Source organism: Megalobrama amblycephala, linkage group LG1 (assembly GCF_018812025.1).
Source record: "Megalobrama amblycephala isolate DHTTF-2021 linkage group LG1, ASM1881202v1, whole genome shotgun sequence".
Taxonomy (NCBI): Eukaryota; Metazoa; Chordata; class Actinopteri; order Cypriniformes; family Xenocyprididae; genus Megalobrama; species Megalobrama amblycephala.
The window spans coordinates 8,188,906-8,211,646 of NC_063044.1; the positions used below are offsets into that span (position 1 = coordinate 8,188,906).

The following is a 22,741-nucleotide window of genomic DNA, read 5'->3' on the forward strand; positions in this document are numbered from 1 at the left end:
TCCATGCTGATCCCATGGGAGCATACGCCATCATAGACGCCTGGATCAGAAAAGCTTATGTAGTGCCCCCTACCCTCTTAGGATTTACCACGCCCAAGTTCTGTTAGGGTGTAGCATCAGGTTCTGGTAATATGTCTCTCGACAACTTTATAAATTATTACACACCTCTAGTATTAATAATAGTTATAAGCTAAGCCTTAATTTTAAGCCTTCCCTTTTCTGTGGCCAGACAGATGCTGTAAAAACACCTATGTTAGAGGACTTAACAATACAGGTAAGTATAACTCACCATGTAAGTAGGGGTAACAAACTATAATGTTTTATTATCACAGAAAGCAGATCAATAAATAGTCAAGATTTCAATAAATAGATTAAATAAGATAATAAATAAACCAATAAATTAGTATCTACAGATGACTGAACCGCATGTAACGAAAACGCACCGACCTATAATGATGTGCAGGTCAGCTTTTTATAGCAGTTTTATATTTTCTATAGCAGTTCATATAAAACCGCTATAAAGAAAAAGCTTAACGTCGTTTAATATAGCCTAAGTCAGAGATCAAAGATCAAATTCCTCACAAAAACTATTATTCAATATAGTATGCTTCATTAGTATGGTATTTACTAAGTTTGGTTTGTTAGTAACACTGTCTTTGTAAATTAGGCTAAGCCATGTTAAGCTCTTTCACATTAAGCGTTTTATATATCCCTTTCAGACTTGTATAGGCCAACCGTTTACAGCCTACGCTACATAACCACAGAACGAAATGTTCATTTACCGTTTTTTTACGTTCGCTGTGCAAAAAAAGAATGGCATCAACTGTACCGGGGTTTAATCGATTTCGCCTAGACTCCAGCACCCGTCCAGCAGAGCTGAATGTGCACTCGCTTGATGCGCTTGCGGCCGGGATACAGAGAATCATTTTAGACACCTTGGCAAGCACAGGAAAGGCGATTGACTGCGACTGCAGGAAGCTTAGAATATCCTCTCCGTCCCAGAAGAACTGGCCCTCAATGTGGCGTTTTATTTTGTTTTATTTCTCTGTTTTTGTTGGCTCACAAACAACAGGACTTTGATAATGACAATAGTCCAGTTCAAAGATCAGCAGTGAGAAATGAAGTAATCCAGACAGAATACTGATAAAAATAATCTGAACAGAACTGTGGAAAAACATGTAGCAAAACATACAAACAGTCCAGGTGCGAAGCGGCAGCACAGACACGCACAGCGTTCTCAACCTGGAAGTGTTGGAACATATAAGAATCACAGATGTTTTTAACAAAAAACTGGCTGCTAGGGAGTTGCTAGAGTGTTGCTATGTAGTTACTAAAGTGTCTTTTGTGGTTGCTAGGCTTGATCTTAGTGGTTGATATGGTGCTGCTATGCGGTTGCTAAGGTGTTCTGATTTTTTGCTAGGTGGTTGTTAGGGTGTTCTGGGTGGTTGGTAGTTGTCACAGATGGTAACTATGGAGTTTTTATAGTTCTTAGCATGTTATTAACATATTTTAACACTTAGTTGTTTTTAGCATGTAGCTATTCACTGCTAGCATGTGTAGCATTTTGGAAGTCCTGTTTGCTACCATAAAAACAAGCACCACTAATAATAAGTTTAAACAGCATTTCAGCTTTTTCAAGCCAACTTAACAATGTTGCTTCTGTGCTTTGACTCCTGAAATACACTTGATTACAAGATGTTGAACAAATCTCAATTCTACACTCATAAATTATAATTGATGTGACACTATAATAGAACTAAATGAAGGTGATTTCCATTGACAGAGATTACCGAAGGTACCGAAAAGAACAGATACACACACTGATCTGTGTCACACACTTTTATTCTGACATGATATTTCAGGTTCACAGTATTAATGTAACGAAGAGACTCTATAACATCTGATTCATCATCAGCTCAAAGCATTGTGGGTAAAAACAGCCTGTTCTGATTCATCATCAGCTCAAAGCATTGTGGGTAGAGTCTCTCTACAGTCTGTTGTGATTCATCAACACAGTTTCACTGATCCAGGAAATTGAACACTAATCCCAGGATAGAGCGGTTGAGTGAATGTGGTCTGGACTGTGTGGATGAGGCTCATTGTGTCTCCAGAGACGCTGTAGAAGGACAGAATTCCTCCACTGGGATCCACATACACTCCTACTCTCCTGCTGATGGACTTTACAGGGAGTTTAGTCTCTATGTTATTGTGTCTGAATGAGTAACTGGAGGACAAACTCCAGGACTGATCATTACCTCCAAAATCACACTTATTATCCACTCCCCTCCTGCAGATGCTCTTATATGCCACTGCTATTAACACATAATCTCCACTCCACTCAACCTCCCAGTAAGAGCGTCGATCACTCACACTCTCTCTACACAACACCTGACGATACCACTCAAATCTGTCTGGATGATCAGGATACGGCTGACGCCCTCTGCCAATGTTAGTAATCAGCGTGTTGTTCTCGGACAGAAGGAGGCCTTTAAACACTGTGTTCAGATCCGCAGTGAACCGACGGGAATCTGATGGAGATAAAACACATCACAATCAGGAATCATCAATCTGATCTTGTAATGTATCTGAACTCTTCATGTTCAGTATTTCAGCAGTGTCTCAGTACAGTTGAGCAGATATCCTGTGAAAATCATCATCATGATCAACTCTAAAACTCTTCTGTCATGTTTTCTCACTCAGTGAGTTTCTCTGCTTGTTTTCTCAGTGACTTACATTTTAGGAAGTCGTTCCTGGTCCAGGAAACAAAGTCTTTGTCTGTGGAAATCAAGAGACATGAAGAGTGTGATTATCATGTCAGGAGAAAATGATCCCTGCATCCATCGCTCACACATGCAGAAATCCTCCAACACAGAAGATATTTAGAGAAATGCCTCTGCTGTTTCCTGACACAGACACTACTGAGGGTTTGATATTATTGACACGTCACCATATTTGATTTGTCTTCTGTAGACATGAACTGATCAGAGGGAATCGATCAAATTTCACTTTGCTCCTCATACAGAGAAATCATATCGCTTCATAAGACTCGGATTAAACTTCAACCTCCTTAGTAATGTTCTTCAAAGAGACTCTGATCAATCAATAAATGTCTCCTGCTCAATCATTTGATTAGCCGACAGTATATTATAATTCTACTGTTTATTATGAAAATGACTGAATACATGGAAGACACATTTCAGCTTCAGTTATCAAAATCATAAAAATGATGTTTTGGTTTTAAATTCTTCTAAAAGCATATTTGGTATCATCAGTATTTGAATGTGTGATTTTAACAGTAAATCGGGGCTACAGTAGACTCATGTTAGTGCTGTTAGAAGTGACCCAGTGTTTGACGAGTCGATCTCTTCTCTCCTTCAGTTCACCAGGTTGAACCGGTTTTACCTGTTTTACTCTCATTCTGCAACTTTACCATCCTTACATTAGCAACATTATGATTTCACACTGGTTATGCCTCTCAGATAATCTACCAGCAATAAACAAAGCCTGATATTAATTGTTATTATTATATGATCTACAGTTCCATAGATGTTTAATAAAGAATATAAACTACATTGTTTAGAATGGTAAATTATGTAAAATAACTCAATTATAGGATTAGATCAGGGGTCGAGAACTGCACTGGTGCCATATTCAACAATGAACAAATTCAATGCAACGAAAGATATAGATATTTTTAAAATGTTTTTTTTTTTTGTATGATCTACATAGGGCCATGTGGTGTATTTGATACCACTAATATGTGCATTAAGTTTGTACCTGAAGGCTTGCCGTTGTTTAGGTAGGGTGCCTTCTGCGCATGTCATAACGAAGAGTAGAGTCTGTATACCCTCATGTTCAGCTTGTGTGATACGTTGACCTAGTTATTTAAGTACACCACATAATTGGCGACGAGATAAATCGGTTTAGTTCGTGAAAATGGCGCACTTTTCACAAAGACCGGACGAGTTCAAGCCGGAGCATGAAACATGGTCTGCCTACTTTGAGCGCATGGAGTTGTTGTTCGAGGCTCATGATGTCGAAGACGGAAAGAAAGTTCCCGTATTGTTGAGTTCAGTCGGCGCAACAACATATGGCCTTCTACGCAATCTGGTCCAGCCTGACAAGCCAAAGACCAAAACTTTTGATCAGATTGTGACCATTCTAACAGATTACTGTAGTGAACAGCACATTCTAGGGCCCAGTTTACGGCCGGGCCCCTCTCTGTCCATAACAGTGGACAAAGGTTTGCTACAGTTTGATTGGATCTTGGTGGCCTAACACAAACAAACTGTCCAATGCCATCAGATAAAGATGTAAGGACAACATCCAGACCTCTCTTAGAGGGCAAGAAGAAGACCTCTTGTACCAAGCCTGGGAAGGACAGGACTTCTCATTGGTCCACAGGCAGTTTCTGCCCTTCACCCATCTAGAGACTACTTTTCTAAGGTTGGCCAGAGACTGCCATAAAAATTCCTCGGGACCTTAGCAGTACCGGGTGAAACAAAGAGAGATCACAAAGATCCATCCAAATCCTATTATAATCCTAAAAAAGTCTCTATTTGTGTAGAATATTGCCAAAGGTATTCTGGTGGTGGTTTGGAAAGTGAGAAATGCATTGGTAAACTTTAAAGACACTGTAAAGACTTCCAACTTTGTGCTTTATGCAAATGAGTTCCACAGGGGAGAGAAGGGTGGACCACACTTTGTGTGTCCCCTCTGAGAAGCACCAAATTACAATCTCCTCCTCATTGGAAAGGGATAAAGGTACCCTTTCAACAGACACTCCTTGTTCTGAGTCTGTCCGTCAAAGGGGATAGACATTAACAGATATACCGTTCTGAGTCCCGGCTTGCGAAGCTGAGACACAACAGATACATCGTTCTGAGTCTGCCCTTCAAACAGGGAAAGACATAACAGATATTGTTCTGGGTCTTAACTCTGTAAGGAGTGAGAAATTAACAGATATTCTTCTGAGTCTCCCATCGGGTGAGACACAACAGATACAACACCATTCTGAGCCTCTTGTCCATCCAGAAGAGACAACAACAGATCCCGTGATCTGAGTCTACAGCTTGTGAGGCAGCAACAGAGTCGACTCCATTCTAAGCCTCCAGCTTGTGAGGAAAGAGACATTAACAAACACTACGTTCAGAGTTTCCGTCCAGCGAGACAGTGACGACATCTGCAACAAGGTTAAGCTCAGGAGAGCAAACCATCACTTCAAGGTACCTTCGTCTGCGTGTTCCAGATTGTTAAGGACCTTCTGCACCTACGCCAGGGCCTCATCTGCGTGTTCCAGATTTTAGGACCCTTTGGTGCTCCAGGAGATCAGCATCCCACAGACCTTCGTGTTCAAGACTACTGAAACAGATTCTGGCTCCTCTCCCCACTGCATTGTCACCCAGCACAACCAGTGGAAGACGTCACCGTCATCGGATTCAACCACGTGGAACGTAAATATCACTTAACCAAACCTCTTTCCAGAGACCTTGGCATTGTTGTATATTATCAGTATATAATTTCCTAATTTCCATTAGATGTAATATAGCTGATGTTAGTTAATAACAAATACTCTTGTTTATTTGTTTGGTGCATAATAAGGTTCTCCACCTTATCATTTTCAGAGAAACAGTTTATCTTTCCATAAGATAACGTAACTCTTCCATAGCCACACCCAACTCGCTGCAAAGTGTGATTTCGGGGACAGGCTGGATGAAGCTCTACGTGATTTGTCAGCGGGATTGAGGCATGCCAGCGCAAATTACTCTCAGAGGATAGAGACTTTTGGAGTCAGCTTGCTGTTCTGGAGACAGCCACCGAGGCATGCGGAAAGGTGATGATGTCAGCTCAAATAAAGGGGAGGCGGCGCTGCCTTCTCAAGAAGGGTCTATAGAGAGGAATCATAGCGCCAGCGAGTTACTACAAAGATGAGTGTCATAAATGTGAAGTCGGGCATATTCAGAAGGCATGCAGGACTGGGGGGGCGGAAACGTGAGAGACAGGAAAAAAAGGAGAGGAGAAACAGTGAACGAAAAGAAGAAAAAATGACTAGCTACGTACAAGCTGATGAAATAGAAGATGAAATTCTGATGTTTTCTGTGTTCAGTGCAAATGGTGCGGGCAGGTGGCCGTACAGGGCAATTTTTGCTGTAAATGGAAAAAAAGTGCCGATGGAAATTGACACAGGAGCAGGAGTCAGCATTATCTCAGAAAATGTGTATGAGCAGTCATTCTCACATGTGCCACTGGAGGGCAGCAACGCCACACTAAAGGGCTATTCAGGCGAGACCATTCCAGTGAAAGGACAGTTTATTGCAAAAGTGACTTATGGAAATCAGATTGCTGATCTACCGCTCATAGTAGTGGCTGGAGGAGGTCCTTCGCTGTGTGGGCGTGAATGGCTGGATCAAATTAAGCTGAACTGGAAAATTATTTTAAAAAGTCACAGAAAATGTTACGCACCCAACAACTAAACCCAAGTCAATCCAAGATGTGTTGGATAAATATGCTGATGTTTTCAAAGATGAGTTGGGGACATTAAAGGGCATTAAAGCAGAAATTTCTGTGAAGCCTGGCGCAGTTCCAAAGTTCCAGAAAGCCCGTGTCCTGCCTTTCGCAATGAAAGAAAGAGTAGAAAAAGAACTAGAACGCCTGGAAAAAGATGGTGTCATCAGCCCTGTGAAGCACAGTGAGTGGGCTGCTCCAGTGGTCCCTGTAACCAAGTGAGACGGTGGACTCCGCTTATGCGGCAACTATAAAGTAACTGTGAACATGGCTACAAACACTGAAACATACCCACTACCACGCATTGAAGAGATTCTGGCAGCAATATGTGGAGGGAAGATATTCTCTAAAATTGACCTGGCAGCCGCTTACCAACAAGTCCTCTTAGAGGACGAGTCAAAAAAGTATACTACTGTGAACACGCATAAAGGGCTGTTTGTGTACAATCGGATTTGCTTTGGCATTAATTCTGCTGTTAGTATTTTCCAAAGGATCATGGAGAACGTAATGACCTCAATGTCATGGTCTATTTGGATGACCTGCTGGTGATGGGCAGGGATGAGACTGAACATCTGACGAACCTAGACAAAGTTCTACAACGGCTTCAAGAAAATGGCCTGAGAGTAAAAAAGGCAAAGTGTGACTTCGGGAAAACACAAATCGAGTACCTAGGTCACATGTTAGATGGAAAAGGAGTCTACCCTTCAAAAGACAAGGTCAGAGCCGTGCATGATGCTCCAACACCCACAAACATCAAAGAGCTCAGAGCTTTCCTGGGGTTAGTAAACTATTATGGTCATTTTTTGCCACAGCAAAGTACTGTTTTGGCACCCTTTTACAGACTTCTGAAGGACCAAACAAAATGGGGGTGGAGTAAGGTAGAACAGAACGCTTTCAATAGGTGCAAAGAAATGTTGGCCAGTGACAAGGTGTTAGTTCACTATGATCCGAACCTGCCACTTTCTCTCGCATGTGACGCTTCAGCGTACGGAATTGGGGCTGTTATTCAACACACAACACCTGATGGACAAGAACATCCAATAGCCTATGCTTCTCGTACGCTCTCACCGGCAGAAAAGAATTATTCGCAAATTGAGAAGGAAGCATTGAGCCTGGTGTATGGAGTGAAAAAATTCCACCAATGTCTGTGGGGGCAAAAGTTTAACTTGATCACTGACCATAAACCCCTGCTCACTCTTTTTGGAGAACATAAAGGGCTTCCAACAATGGCAGCAGCGCGTATACAGAGGTGGGCCATTATACTGTCTGCCTATGACTATCACATAATCTATCGCCAGTCAGAGGAACACAGCAATGTGGATGGTCTGTCTCGTGTCCCACTGCCGGAAACTACAGACGCAAGAACAGAGTCAATGACGGCATACCTACATGCGCTAATCTGTGAACACCTAGAAGAAGCACCACTGTGTGCAAAACAGATCTCCAAGGTAACACGCAAGGACGCTGAGCTATCTAGGCTGCACAGATACGTCATGGAAGGGTGGCCGAAAGAAGTATCGGAAGAACTGAAAGTGTATTAAAAAAAAAAAGAGGAACTATCTGTTGAACAAGGATGTGTTCTATGGGGGACAAGAGTAGTGGTGCCTGCAAAGCTGAGAACAGCAGTGTTTAATGAGATCCACAGCGGACACCCTGGCATCGTAAAGATGAAGACCATTGCCAGGCAATATGTGTGGTGGCCACATATAGACATGGACATTGAAAAAATCTGTAAGCAGTGTGATCGGTGCCAGTTGGAGCAGCGTATGCCACGCCTAGTTCCTCTGCACCCCTGGGAGTTTCCAGGATGTTTGGAAAAGGCTCCATATTGATTTTGCGGGTCCGTTCATGGGTCACATGTTTATGATAGTTGTAGACGCCTATTCTAAGTGGCTGGAGGTTTTCAAGATGGCTCAAATAACGTCCTCCGCAACCATTTCAAGACTTCGGAGACTTTTTGCATCATATGGTTTGCCAGAGCAAGTTGTAACAGATAACGCCACGACTTTCAGATGAGTTTCAGCTGTTCATGAAAAGGAATGGTATCCTTCACACGACTGGTGCACTGAGACATCCAGCTACCAATGGCCTTGCTGAGAGGTATGTTGCCACATTCAAAGCAGGCATGAAGAAGTTGAATGGAGAAAATTTGAGTGTTGAGGACAAAATCTCGCATTTCCTACTGCGATATCGCACAACTCCCAATAGTGCGACAGGAGAGTCACCCGCAGATTTGCACCTGAAGAGACATGTGTGTTTGCGGCTGGATTTCCTAAAGCCTAACATCGCCATGAGGGTGAGGAGGAGGCAGTATCAGCAGAAGGAGGAACATGACCTTCAGGCTGCAGAGAGACAGTTTGATGTGGATGATCCTGTGTATCTACGTAATACTGCAGGGGATAAACCCAAATGGATCCCAGGAGTAGTTACACAACAGACAGGTCCGGTGTCGTACCGAGTGCAGGGAGAGTTAACTGACCAAGTGTACAGGCGTCACGGAGATCAGTTACGACCTCGATGCCCTCAGGGCGTTTCAGACCCAGAGTCTCAAGGAGCAATTCAGTCAACTGAGCAGGAGAGTGACCTTGCTGTGCCAGTCTCCGCAGCACCTGTCCCGCCACCTTTTACATTGGACCAGCCCGGGCTACCCAATCCAGAGACGGTGACTTTGAGGCGCTCTGGGCGCATGGCTAAGCGGCCGGCACGATACAGAGATTAAATATAGTTTGATACTGGGGTTTGTTTAGTCATAAAAGAGGGTTGAGTTATTGTATGGCTTAACATGTTTTGTTCATTAAGAAGTCACTATTCTGTGTAAGAAGTATAGTTTTAAGTTGGTGTTATGTGCTTATGTGCTATGTGGAGATTACCTTTAATTTTAAAGGGGAGGTAATGTGGTGTATTTGATACCATTAATATGTGCATTAAGTTTGTACCTGAAGGCTTGCCGTTGTTTAGGTAGGGTGCCTTCTGCGCATGTCATAACGAAGAGTAGAGTCTGTATACCCTCATGTTCAGCTTGTGTGATACGTTCCGACCTCTCTAATATAAAGCTGACAAACGTGTGCCTTGCCTAGTTATTTAAGTACACCACAGGCCATAAATGTTTAATATAAAATATTTCATATGAAATGTTACAATATAATATAAAGTTCCAGTTTAATAATTCAAACATACAGAAAAATGTTTTTTATTTAATAAAGACAACATTCCTTGTGTACATTTACAACTTGAGCGCATCTCTCTCCGTCTGTGTGACGCACACAAGAGCGTCCTTCAACGATTCAGTCGCCGTTCTGACACTGTTGTGCGAGATGGAAATATGCTCATGTCTTTCAATTCATAACTTTAATAGAGTAAATAAAATAAAGTTAAAATGTAAGTAATTCATTACAGAAAAGCATCTCTCAAGGCTCTGTATACTTCAAGCTAAGTCATTCTTCATTTAGAGGTAAAAACATTTGCAGTAAATGTATCAAACAACACAAGAACTGTGGGTAACACTTTAGAGCACTGTTTCTTACTGCATAACTAATAAGAAATCACTGAAGAACTAATAGATAATTCTTCATTAACACTTTAGTCACTACTGTTAACTACTAATGAAGATGTGTTAACTAATCAGTACGTAAAAGAATTTGATGTTGAGTATCATTTAGCTAATCAATAACTAATGAATTCTGTCATATCTCCTGAAGAACTACTATTAATTATCTACTAATAACTATGAAGTAACTACTATTGAACAAACACAATTACACTGAGTTGTGACCCTTTCTAATTTACCAATGTTATCAGTAGTAGTATTATGAAAATGCAAATACAATAAACTTTATAGAGGTTTTTGCCTGTGTGGTAAATAATTGTTTTGTGAATGTGTTTTGTAAGAACTCAACTTCGGAAACAAAGCAACAACATATACGTAGGACAGAGCAAGACTGGCCATTAATATTCTCTCATTGTGCAAAAGTTTTATAAAGGCTCCAATACAGAGCGGCATAAAGCACTTATACACATCCCGTGTGCAGAATGATGCGCTTGAAGCAACACAGAGTCACAGTTTATTGAGGATTTTCTTTTAACAGTTACTGTGTGTGTGAAGAATGATTCACAGCACTCTGTTCTCCAGTGTTGTGATCAAAGTAACAGACACTGTCTGAGATGTGCACTGTTTTTTGCAAGGCTTTAAACGCGAACAAATGATAAACTTTCGTGAAGATTCAGCACTGGCTCAGTTCTATGTAATGTCCCAAGCGTCTTTCACAAGTTCTGAAAGGTAGTTTAAAGGTGCCCTAGAACACTTTATCACAAGATGTAATATAAGTCTAAGGTGTCCCCTGAATGTGTCTGTGAAGTTTCAGCTCAAAATACCCCATAGTTTTTTTTTTATTCAATTTTTTAACAGCCTATTTTGGGGCATAATTAAATAATTTCTTATTTCTTGGGCTTCACTTTTTGACTTTCTCTGTGTCTTGGGATTTTTCCATTGTGCACATCATGAACCTACCTAGACAAAACAAGAAGTAGTAGTCCTTGGACACACTGACACTCTCACACGTAGCCAGAAGTTGAAGACACACACACATTTACGCACATACATTTCTTATTTGTTATTATATTTCTTGAAATGCCATACATGGTAAGGTTTGATTCTTAAGTCGTATGATTGGATGCTCATGCCATCCTAGAGATTGTTGTTTGACCTATGTCTATAAATATGACCCTTCTTCCTGAATAAATCTGAGAATGCTTTGTACCACACTTGATCTGTGTCTGCATGGTCATTCTCCCGAGATCTCGTGCTGCTGCTGCCACACGTCACAGGGGTTGAGGCGCCCATTTCTAAACTGATGACTGAGACTACAAATATTCTACCTATTATTGAGATTTAGATTCAGCAGATTTAGATTCTTCCCCTTTAAATGCTCACGCTCCCCGCCCCCGAGCTCGCAACTCTATAATACACTGCATAAACAAAGTTCACACAGCTAATATAACCCTCAAAATGGATCTTTACAAAGTGTTTGTCATGCAGCCTATCGGATCATGTGAGTATAGTATTTATTTGGATGTTTACATTTGATTCTGAATGAGTTTGATTGTGCTCTGTGGCTAAAGCTAACATTACACACTGTTGGAGAGATTTATAAAGAATGAAGCTGTGTTTATGAATTATACAGACTGCAAGTGTTTAATAATGAAAATAACAAAATGGCTCTGGTATCCGTGAATACAGTAAGAAACAATGGTAACTTTAACCACATTTAACAGTACATTAGTAACATGCTAACAAAACATTTAGAAAGACAATTTACAAATATCAAAAAAAATATAATGTTATCATAGATCATGTCAGTTATTATTGCTCTATCCGCCATTTTTCACTATTGTCCTTGCTTGCTTACCTAGTCTGTTGATTCAGCTGTGCACAGATCCAGACATTAATATTTGCTTGTCTAATGCCTTGAACATGGGCTGGTATATGCAAAATTTGGGGGCGTACATATTAATGATCCCGACTGTTGCAAGGAAACAATGGTGTTTAAGTCTCACTGTATGTCATTTCCATGTACAGAACTCTTGTTATTCAACTATGCCAAGGTAAATTAAATTTTTAATTCTATGGCACCTTTAAACCAGAGGCACACATTGGTGATAATGCATTGACTGTCATTGTGTGAAAATGTGGATAGTGTTAAAACAAAGGTGCCTCTATAAATAGCCCACAGGTATAAATTTTTTACGCGTTGCATCGATACATTGTATTGTTAGACATTAAATTTATGTATCAATGTATTGTTACACACCTATAGCATCCTTCATATCTCTGAAGAGTCTGTAGTTTTATCATATTTATAAAAGACAGATATGCTGTACTGAGTCTTTCTGTAAAAAGCAGCGCTCCTGGAGGCCGTGCCGTCGGCAGAGCTAAAGGATGAGTCTCAATCAGCTTCAGCTCCCTAGTTCAGTAGTCAGGGCACTGATCAGGGAGTCGGCCACATTAATTTTCACGATATCCGGTGTGTTCCAGACGGGATATGTTGCCCTCCTAAGGGCACTTCGGAGTGAAAATAATCATGGCCGCTATACTGAAGGGTTGTTCCAAATTGAAGTGCTCAAAACATTTCAGGTTACGTATGTAACCATAGTTCCCTGAGAACCAGGGAACGAGACTCTGCGTTGAATACTCAATGGGGAACGTCACAAGTGATCCGATGTCTGAAAGCCAACTATCCAACAACTCCAATCCCTATTGGCCAGCAACAGCCTATGATGTAAAATGGCGTGACCCAGAAGTATAAAGGAGCGCCTGAAGAAACAGTCAGTATCTATCATCTTGAGGTACTGTTCTGCAGGCAGGCAGCCCGAAGCATGGCAAGGAAACGCAGAGTCTCGTTCCCTGGTTCTCAGGGAACTCTGGTTACATACGTAACCTGAGACGTTCCCTTTCGAAAGGGAACGCGCTCTGCGTTGAATACGCAACGGGGAACAATATACCCACGCCGCCATGCTTGAGGAGAGTGCATGCCAAATAATATGGCTGACAAAATGTCGAGCAGTTTCGAAGGAAATGCTTAGCAACTCACCCTCGGGCCACACCAGGCTGTCGGTGACAGCATTTGGCCAACAGCCCAAGCTGAGCCTCAAGAAGGCTTTCCGCAGAAGGCCAGAGAACCGAAAGGAACCCCGGCCAGTCACTAGAGGGGGAATGAAGTCACCCCCAATGCCACCAGGGAGGCCGACCTGGTCTGTCATAGGACAAACTTAGTCTTGGCCAACCCTGTCTGAATACAGAATCTCCATAACGCATTCTTGATAGAAGAGAGCAGGTAAGAGCGACTGCAGAAGGGCAGGAGCAACTCAGACCCACGCGTAGAGACGGGCATCCTGGAGTGTACGCCGTTGCAACGGCGTAGGCTGTGCGTAGCACGCGTAGCCTACAATGTAGCCTGACGTGCACCTCTTCAAAAATGTAACAACGCGTCAATTCTACACGGACCGCAAGCGCTCTGATTGGTCTGCTAGAACCCCTCCCTTGGGTCAAAAAACTGGCGCGGAGCACTCGGAGAAGAGCGAGCACTTTCAACTTCACTATGAATGAAAAAAAGCTCTGTTTCAGAGGACACATGAAGTCAAACTGCAACAAAAGTCATTACATATTTGCCGCTTCTCTGCCGTTTCTGTTTGTAAGCCTCTCTGACAACGTACATGACGAGCTGCTTCTTCTTCGGCTTTTGTTTTGATACTCAACATTACCGCAGACACCGCCTCCTAGTGGTCTGCATGCACGTCGACATGGACAACGACGCAGAAGTATAAATGAAAACAGACGCATAGCCTACGGCGCAGAGGCTCCGGCGTAGGTCAGACGCTGAAGTATAAATCAGCCTTAACACAATCCAACAAGCAGTGTACTCAGTAAAAGCACCTTTTACTCTTTAAAGCAAGAGGAGTACAGCGTACGCCAACACGTATTAAGGAAGGCCTGGACGGGCCTATAACCTTAACAGACATGTGGCATCAGCTCGTGGCAGCGTTTAGGCCCCAAGAACCATAAAAATAACTGAAGCAAAGGAGGTTAGATTTATCACCTGGCCAACCAGAAGTGTATACAGATAATTCTTAGGGAGAAATATACACAAACATACACCAGAATGTTCAAAAAGCAACCTCTAAGACATATGGCGCAAGTCTAGTGGCCACGTAGAGAGTGGCATCCTGGAGAGCAGAACTCAGCTGAGTGCTATAAACTCTGCAAACTATGATCAGTTAAGCAGCATTGTAAAAAACAACTGCTAACTAGGAGGCTAAATATCATAAAGCCTACAATCCGAGTTACATGCAATATAGCTGAACAAGATCACCAAGGAGAGAGCTAAACAGATACCAACTTTCCTCAAAAAGTGGTTCTAACTACCCTGAGTATGCAATCCAACAGGTGATGCACTCAGTAACACAATTAAACCTCTTAACTGGGGAATATACAGTCACCATCCTCTCAAATAGAGGCCACTTTACAGCGAAAAGGGCCGACTATTAAGAGAACCCGGTGCTAACTTGTGGCAGCATAAGTAAGCTCACATATAAATGTAGGGCAAAAGTCTAGAACTCAAAGTAACACAAAACTTTGATATACATGCTGTTTAAAAAGGAAAAACACTCCATTGTTTCCCATACATTGACTAGACTGTGGCGGCCCGCCACATTCTAATTTGTCCCGCCACAGTCTCAGAATGAAACGAAAATTATGTCGCAATATTTAAATTACCGTCTGATAATCGCGCTCTTTAATATGGCAAAAGTGGGAGTCATAGAGCAAAATAAGTAGACTAGTACCAATTAAGTTTTCGTGCACTATATTTAAAGTCATCTGAAGCCATTCCATAGCTTCATGTGAGGGACAGAAGAATATGTACATTGTTAAGTTCACGGTCAGAAACTCTTCCCTCCGCTACAGCTGTCAATCATTCAGCACTCAAACAGCGCGTCGCGTTCGGTAACGACAGTCAGCACGGTAAAACTCTCCAATATGATATATTCCCATTATAAAACTTGATATGTGGATAAAGGGCTGTGGATTTGCATAAATGACTTTATCTTGCTGGAGTTTATTGCTGTTTCTGAACGATGTCATCATACTGGCTACAGGATGTCTGTTAGATCGCACAACACAAGGACTATGAATTGGCGTCACATGCATAATAACTGGAATTTAAAAAAGTGAGAAGAAACATGGTTAATAAACTGTTAGATGCAGATATAACTTTTCAATGTGCAGCACAACTGCGCGCTCTGACTCGATATTGCTTCAAGCATCATTCTGCACCCGGGATGCGCATTAGAGTTTTTTTGCTGCTGTTTTGAAGCGTTTCATATTATCATGGTTTTGCACACTGAAAGATTATTAATAGCCTATTCTATTCTGTCGTATCTATCATGTCTTGTTGCCCCATTAAAAAGCTGCACAATACATTTAAAATAAGCGTCTTTTAATCTTACATTAATATAAATACATGTAATTATTTACATATAAATCTAATATAAATCGTTTTTTCATTTCATAAGAATATAAATAGTAATTTTAAACTTTTTATTCACATGTGGATTTATAAAATTACTGTGCAAAGTTTTTAGGCTAGAATAATTTTTGCTGCTGAATTATATACTTGCCTAGTTTACTTATTTATTTATTGGTCAGCTTATGATTATACATTTTTATTCATTTGTTATTTTTCTCTATAATGAGGTTGTTTGTTTATTGCATTCTGGATTGGTTAACAAATCAAATAAATAAATTACTTTTAGAGCACAAAATTGTTTACAAGAGAACAAATTTCTTTATTGATCTAGTCACTTAATTTTGCTCTCAGAATGCACCAGATTCATGCATTTAAATTTAAAATGTACAAAATTTTTCTCCGGGGGGGGCACGCCCCCGGACACCCCTGGAGGAACCGATGTCCGCCCACCACAGTCTCACAATATCCTGTGGGAAACACTGCACTCTCTCATACAGATTCTCTAATCTGTTCTAAGCCCTAGAGGACGAAAGCTAAAAAACTAGCATTGTCAACTCAAACTTGATAAATACAGACATCGCACCTAACCTAGCTCTAGCCTGGCCGTTAAGCTACGGGCCTTCTTACAGGGCCACAAGCCTAATGAAGCCTGGGCTTCACCTCCAAATCTCATGAATAAGAGAAAGAAAGTGAAGCTCACAAACAAACAATGTCAGGTGGCTGATTAAGGCCGACCTAAACATACATATTAACTGAAGTGACGAGTGCTAACTCAAACTACTCTAGAAAACAGCAGATGAGAAGCTACTCTAAACAACAGTTATGCAGTTGCACACACAACTGCATAACACACACACACACACACACACACACACACGGAAAGAGCACAACAATTATAAAACTGTTAATTTATAAATAAATAAATGTATTTTGCTCCTTGTCTTAAGGTGGTGGGTGTAAATTGTAAAGTGCACCGCGACACTCCAACTGCTTCATATTGTATTCGTAACATCGTTGATGCTGTTTCAACTGTTCCCTCTTCTTAATCTAATTGTTATGACAGACCCTAACTGAGCATATAATACTCATCTACCGTTACAGCTATACTGCTAGCGACTACTAGCTTAGGTCCCTCAACCGAAAGTAAGATGACAAAATGAAGGAATTGGCACCACCCTTGTTGTCGCGGAAAATAAGGTGAATACTGACATCCCTCATCTGATATTTCCATAACAACACTTGTAAAAAAAACAAAAAACAAAAAACAGCCGCCCATGCGTTGCCTTTTATCAACAGACCTGACACTTTGCAACTCAGACAAAGGGCAAATTAAAATAAACCTATTGGATTTGAGATTGTGTTCCTTAAAAATCCCTTTAAATATGATAATGGATTTTACAGAAACCATGATTGTTTTGTTGTGCAGGTTGATATTATGGTTTTACTGCAAGTAAAAATAGTAGGTCTATTTGAATTTGGGTCATTCTACAGAAAAGTCCACTTTTGGTATGACAAAATGTCTTACAATGTATTTCTTTTTCTAACGTTTAAACTTAGACCACATTATTATATTACACATTGATATTTATGATTTTTTTTTGTGCATTTAAAGACAGCACAATTTTTTTGCCACTGGTTACCTTACTTCTCTGGCATTTTTAAATATTTTTATGAAATATTATTTCTCAATTTTTCAGCTCATGCAGTCAGAGTTACAGAAAAAATAATGAAAATGCAAAAAATAAGGAGATTATGTTTTTTTTTTTTTTTTTTTTTTTTAAATCAGGTTAGTTAAAAGTGTGATTGAATGATGTTAATTCAATTGCACAACCATGTATTTGCTATAACAATGTAAATATTTGAAAAACAAGATCATAAACAACATTTTAAAACTGTCTGTAAAATATGCTGTCTGTAAAGTCACTGCTTCTCAGCTGCACTGAATTTAGCCAAATACCCTTAATTTAGCCATATCTGCCCAAAGGAGGATTAACAATGAGAAAGAAAAGTTAGAATCACATTATCTTAGTGCTATTTTATGCAAAAGAACTAAATGAATAACTTTGAATAGATTTTTTTTCTATAAATAGTAACACCAGTGACAATTTTCATGAAAAATGCATTTTACAAAATGGCTGCTGCAAGGTATCAATCCACATGTTGTCAATCATGATATATTCACTAAATTAAGTAGTTTAATCCATTTGTATTCTAGTTTTTTTTTTTTTTTTAATTCCCTAACAATAAAGTAGGTCACACCAGTGCCTTCAACTAAAAGATTTTCTAATTAAAATTTCTGATAACTGAAAAGAAATAGAGGACTTTCCATTGGTCTTTCTTCATTGATCTTCAGGAAATAGAAAGAAGGTAGTCAAGTGATGTCATCAGTGTGATTATTATTTCAAAATAAGAGATTTTTGTTAAAGGTAACACCAGTGACACAACTCCAGGGGACCACTACATTCATTATATATTTTATAATATTTATTCGGCATTTGTTTTTATTTTATGTCAATATATTTGATAGTTATGCATACATTATTGTATTTGAAATGGTGGAAACCCTGTTTCTGAGCTCAAAATAAAGCACTTTCCCTCTGTACATGACTGTGGGGACGAGCGCTTCTGTGGCATTTGAAATTTTTATAATTAATTGAAAAACAAATATTGCCACATTGATGGCTCAAGAAGGTTTAATTGTTCAAATAACATATTGGTTCATATTAATATATATATATATATATATATATATATATATATATATATATATATATATATATATATAAATGTAATCCCAAAGTATTTTCAAGTGTAATATTTCTGTAAAGTCTAGGGACAGAAAAGTGGACGTTTCTGTAGAATGACCCCTTCATTGTAAAATGAAGTAAATATATATATTAAAAATGAACAACTTTCATGTTAGCCTATGGGAAAAAATAATGGAGTAACTTCAACCTACAAACTAATTAAAGATGTCATCAGATCATGTGTGCTTTCAGCAGTTATCATTTTAAACATCAAAATCATGATGCCCCTCAATAGTAAGCAACTGAATATAAGATAGGGTGAATTCAGACTGAATGGGACATTTTATCATCTCAGCCATCTCAATGGTAAAAAGTGTCCCAAACACCCTGAACTCACCCTATACAATTTATTATGTATTCCCATGCATGAAGAAAATTGAATCCCATGGAGCTCTAAAATAATGTTATTGACTTTAACTGATGAATGCAGCAAAGAAAAGATGAAGAATGGAAAAGCACTTGCTGGCAAAGAAATTGGAAAATAACACAGGTAATTCCTATACAAATAAATACCTGCCAAACATGGTTTTATTAAAGAAAAGTTATTTTAGAAAAAAAAAATACTTTAATTTTTACACTTAAGACAGGTATAGCATGTGGCAGAAAGTGTAATATAGCCACACTGGGAAATACAAGCAGGTGACGATCGAGTGACGTCATTCTTTAGGGCGCGCGCATGTATCCATGGCAACGCTCAGCCGCGTCGAGAGTTAACGGTTCTGCCGGTGATTTTCTCTTTCGTCGGCCGAAAAGGTATTTTAAATTTTAGTTTAGCAGACATTAGCTACCGTAACCACTGTTTAGCTTGTAAAGTTTAAATTATATGACAAGATAACAACTTCAGCAAACGATTGTAAATGTAATTTCGTTTCTCCTTCCCCCCCCCAAAATATTCACAAACTTGCTTACCATGTCATCAACTATCTGATATTCCGATTCTCAAATATGTATAAGTGAGTGTGTTTTGTCATTTAAAAACGTTAATAAATGATCTTGATCTATAACGCGAGATGGGCGCCGCCATTGTTTGCGCAGCTGGTCAGCGAGTCCTGTCAGTCGGTTTTACACAAGCGGCAACCTCCCCCAGTTTCTCGTGAAGCCAATACGGAAGTAACTTAAACTGCGATTCATCGACTGGCCGCTAGGGACAGGCTGCAAAAGGGAGCAGAATCTCATTGACCATCATGTTAAAACAGCCAAGTTTACAGCAGAAAAAAACATGTTTACACTCTGGTTCACATTGTGTTGTGGTCTATACTGCTAATTTTGTCCTTCATGACAGCTCTGAGGGGGGTGAATTTTTTTATAACTGATCCGTTTAAATTATATTAAGCCTTAAAGTTCTGCATAATTAAGGGCGTGGTCACTTGAGTGACAGGTGGATCGGCACTGCTGTATGTGAGCCGTCATGTTACCTCAGCTAATTCTAGCCGCTGAATTTGGCATCTCAGCCGTGTTTGTGCCTTTTTTCTGGATTATTTTATACAATGTATGGCTTGCTGCATACTCGAGACAGATGTCAGTCTGTGTACATGTGCTGGCATGCGGAACACACGTTGTTGGATCGTCGTGGCATTGGCTAAAAGCTTTGTTCCTGAGATTTAATGACAATACCAGGAGGATATACAACTCCGACAGCACTGCTTGTATATTATAACTAAAACTGCTGCACTATTTTGAAAAATTATACTTTGGACACGTGCTCATTAGTTTGAGAGAACATTTGAGAGTTATAGATATCTGGTACCTATATATGTACGTATAGAGTTTTACATTATAAACAATGTTTTATGTTTTGAAATGGACATTTTACCCAAGTGCAACGGATTGGATTCATCTCGCGATCTCTATTTCATTAAAGGTATGAAGTCCAAGTTGATTTTTTTTTTGTGTTATTTGCAAAAACCACACAAATTAATTAGCCTACTGGTGTTAGAGCATCTATAACGTTATCTTAAAAAGCACCGTAGATTGACAGTAAACCTTTAGTACTTTCTAATTATATTGTTATCTTTATTAATATTTTAGATAGTATCTAAGATAGATATGCTAGGCGGGCGTGGTTTCAGCAACAAGTCGCATGGGCTAAAACTACGTCCCGCCTCTTTGCCCATTTTCAGTTATCCGTGAGTGACGTGCGGTCACGCGCAGCTAAGATGGCCGCGGCCTCATTTTTGCATCAAAACTGCTGTTCAGAACTCTAGGGTGACGTCACGGACACTACGTCCATATTTTTTACAGTCTATGGTTTTACAGCACGTGAATTCATCACTTTCTCCCGAAATCCATGTAAGTAAGTGTCCGGTGATCTGGGAGAAAAATAGAGTAAACTTTATAGTTACTTATACTATGTGTGTCTGATATGAATAAAACACGTCGGCAAATTATATTTGAATTGATTGTTACTGCTGCTTGACTACTTTACAAACTCTAAATGTATGGTTTTACTATAACTTATGTATATTTAAATGTCTGACACCTAAAATAAACATTATGTTGTTAAAAACACTGCATAGTTGTGACAAATGACAAGCACTGCTGAACGCGTCCGTTTCTGGCTCAGCGCCAGCCAAAGCACAGTTTGAATCTGGCTGATAAGTGACGTTACTGAATGTTATAAGTCCCATATTTGGGACCGTACTCTCAGGGCCACAGAAATAAAAATCCCATATGTGGGACAGGACTCAAAAGGTTAAAAGAGATGGGCACAAAAATGTCCAAATTTCCTCTCGTTTGTCGCGCCCCACCTGTCATGTCTCTATTCCCCACCAGTGGGGCGCACCACACACTTTGAGAAACGCTGCCCTAAAGGGACATAATGGTGGAAAAAATTGGGGATGGGATGAAAATTTGTTTATTTTTTTAACTTTTCCCTTGCAAAGATATTTGCGTTCCCCAAAACCTGTTGTGAGATCTGACAAACACTTTCTGTTTGATTTCCCACAGGCAGTGGTTCAGAAAGCTCAGTGTGTTCGGTCCGTGTATCTTTTGGTCATTTGTTTTTTGATTTAATATTGAAATCGGAAAATGTAAAAAACGTGTCAGTTACGACTGTAACCTTTGTTCCCTGAAGAGGGATCGAGACATTGCATAGAAAATGACGCTGTGGAAACCCTCTGCGTGATTGCGTCGTGAAGAAATGAAACTGGCACCGCGTTCGTTCCGTAAGTAGAATAGGAAAGGCGTCGGACATACAGCGTAAGCATTTTGAAGAATGTGGAAACCGGAAGTATGTTCAAGGGCGATATTTTGTGTTTTCATCAAAAACCTTAATTTCTTTTCAACTGACGAAAGAAAGGCATGAACATCTTGGATGACATGGGGGTGAGTAAATTATCAGGAAAAGTGTATTTAAAAGTGGACTAATCCTTTAAGAATTTAACTTTATAGATAGCATACATATTTAATAAGATTAGGAAAGAAATTCTATATGAAGGTAAAAGAAAAATACCCCTGAAAATCATTTGTTTCATATGAGAAAGTTCATTTCTGACACTGATGGCATTAAATATGAAAATCTCTGGTTTATTGTTCAAAGTCTTATTTCAGGGTTTTATTCAATTCAAACAAGTTCACCTTAAAATCATTAGCCTCAAATTCATATTTCACTAAAGTCAATCACTGAAACAACCATTCTTTGAGATAATGGCATTATTATATCCAACTGTTGTATGAATAAAAATCATAACTATAATAGATGTGCTGTGAACAATAACTATGATGCAATGTTATTTCTTTTCATATCTGTCATATTATTTCAAGTTCCTCCACTGTCCAAATCTCAGTATTTCCTAAAAAAGGTATGACATCTGCGTATGATGATTTAAATGGACACAGGTCTGGGCTTTATGTTTTTGGAAAAAAAAAAGAAAAAAAAAATTGCTTTCATTCACTTTTTTAAGTGTCGTCTCACCTTGTTTTTGAGCTTCACTCTTAGCCAGTCTGATTTCCAGATCTTGTTTTTCCTTTTTGATTTCCTCAATCTGAGCTTCACTCTTAGCCAGTCTGATTTCCAGATCTTGTAGTTGCTTCAGTACATCTGTGCATATTTTCAAAGGACAAGTCAACTCTGAGTTGGCAGGTTCTGTCGCGAATATGACATTCGGAGCGAATACAAGACATTTGTACAGAAGCAGAAGAACTGCTACTCTGAACTTCATTCTTAATGCTTTAGCTAAAGCGTGTTGGAGATGTGTGTGCTGTATCTGTATGTTCAGAGTGTTACAAATCGAATGCTTTTATACCATAATCTTTAGTAATGCTCACATGATTAACAATTTAGCCAATGACAGACAAAATAGCCTACAGCATATGACTGTTCCTCAAAAAATATTGTTGTGCTGGCTTAATGTTTTACAAATGTATGCAATGTTGACAGATGAAAGTTGTGTTTTCTTTGGCTGCTTTGAT

The 22,741-nt window shown here is 39.6% G+C and overlaps 1 protein-coding gene across 1 annotated transcript; it reads right to left on the bottom strand.

Annotated features, from left to right (window-relative positions):
• Positions 1–1,824: 1,824 nt before the first annotated feature.
• Positions 1,825–22,614, bottom strand: LOC125243486 (tripartite motif-containing protein 16-like). Its single transcript, XM_048153195.1, has 3 exons — positions 22,245–22,614; positions 2,734–2,775; positions 1,825–2,528 (listed from the first exon to the last, which is right to left on the bottom strand). Exons 1-3 carry the CDS (start codon positions 22,489–22,491, stop codon positions 2,008–2,010), a joined length of 810 nt encoding a protein of 269 aa, XP_048009152.1. The 5' UTR covers positions 22,492–22,614; the 3' UTR covers positions 1,825–2,007.
• Between the last annotated feature and the right edge of the window lie 127 nt (positions 22,615–22,741).

Excerpts from the sequence above, each read along its gene's own strand:
- LOC125243486 (XM_048153195.1), bottom strand. The coding sequence starts at position 22,491 with ATGAAGTTCAGAGTAGCAGTTCTTCTGCTTCTGTACAAATGTCTTGTA. Across the intron at positions 2,776-22,244 it reads GAGTGAAGCTCAAAAACAAG|ACAAAGACTTTGTTTCCTGG; the intron begins GTGAGACGACAC and ends TGATTTCCACAG. Across the intron at positions 2,529-2,733 it reads CAGGAACGACTTCCTAAAAT|ATTCCCGTCGGTTCACTGCG; the intron begins GTAAGTCACTGA and ends TATCTCCATCAG.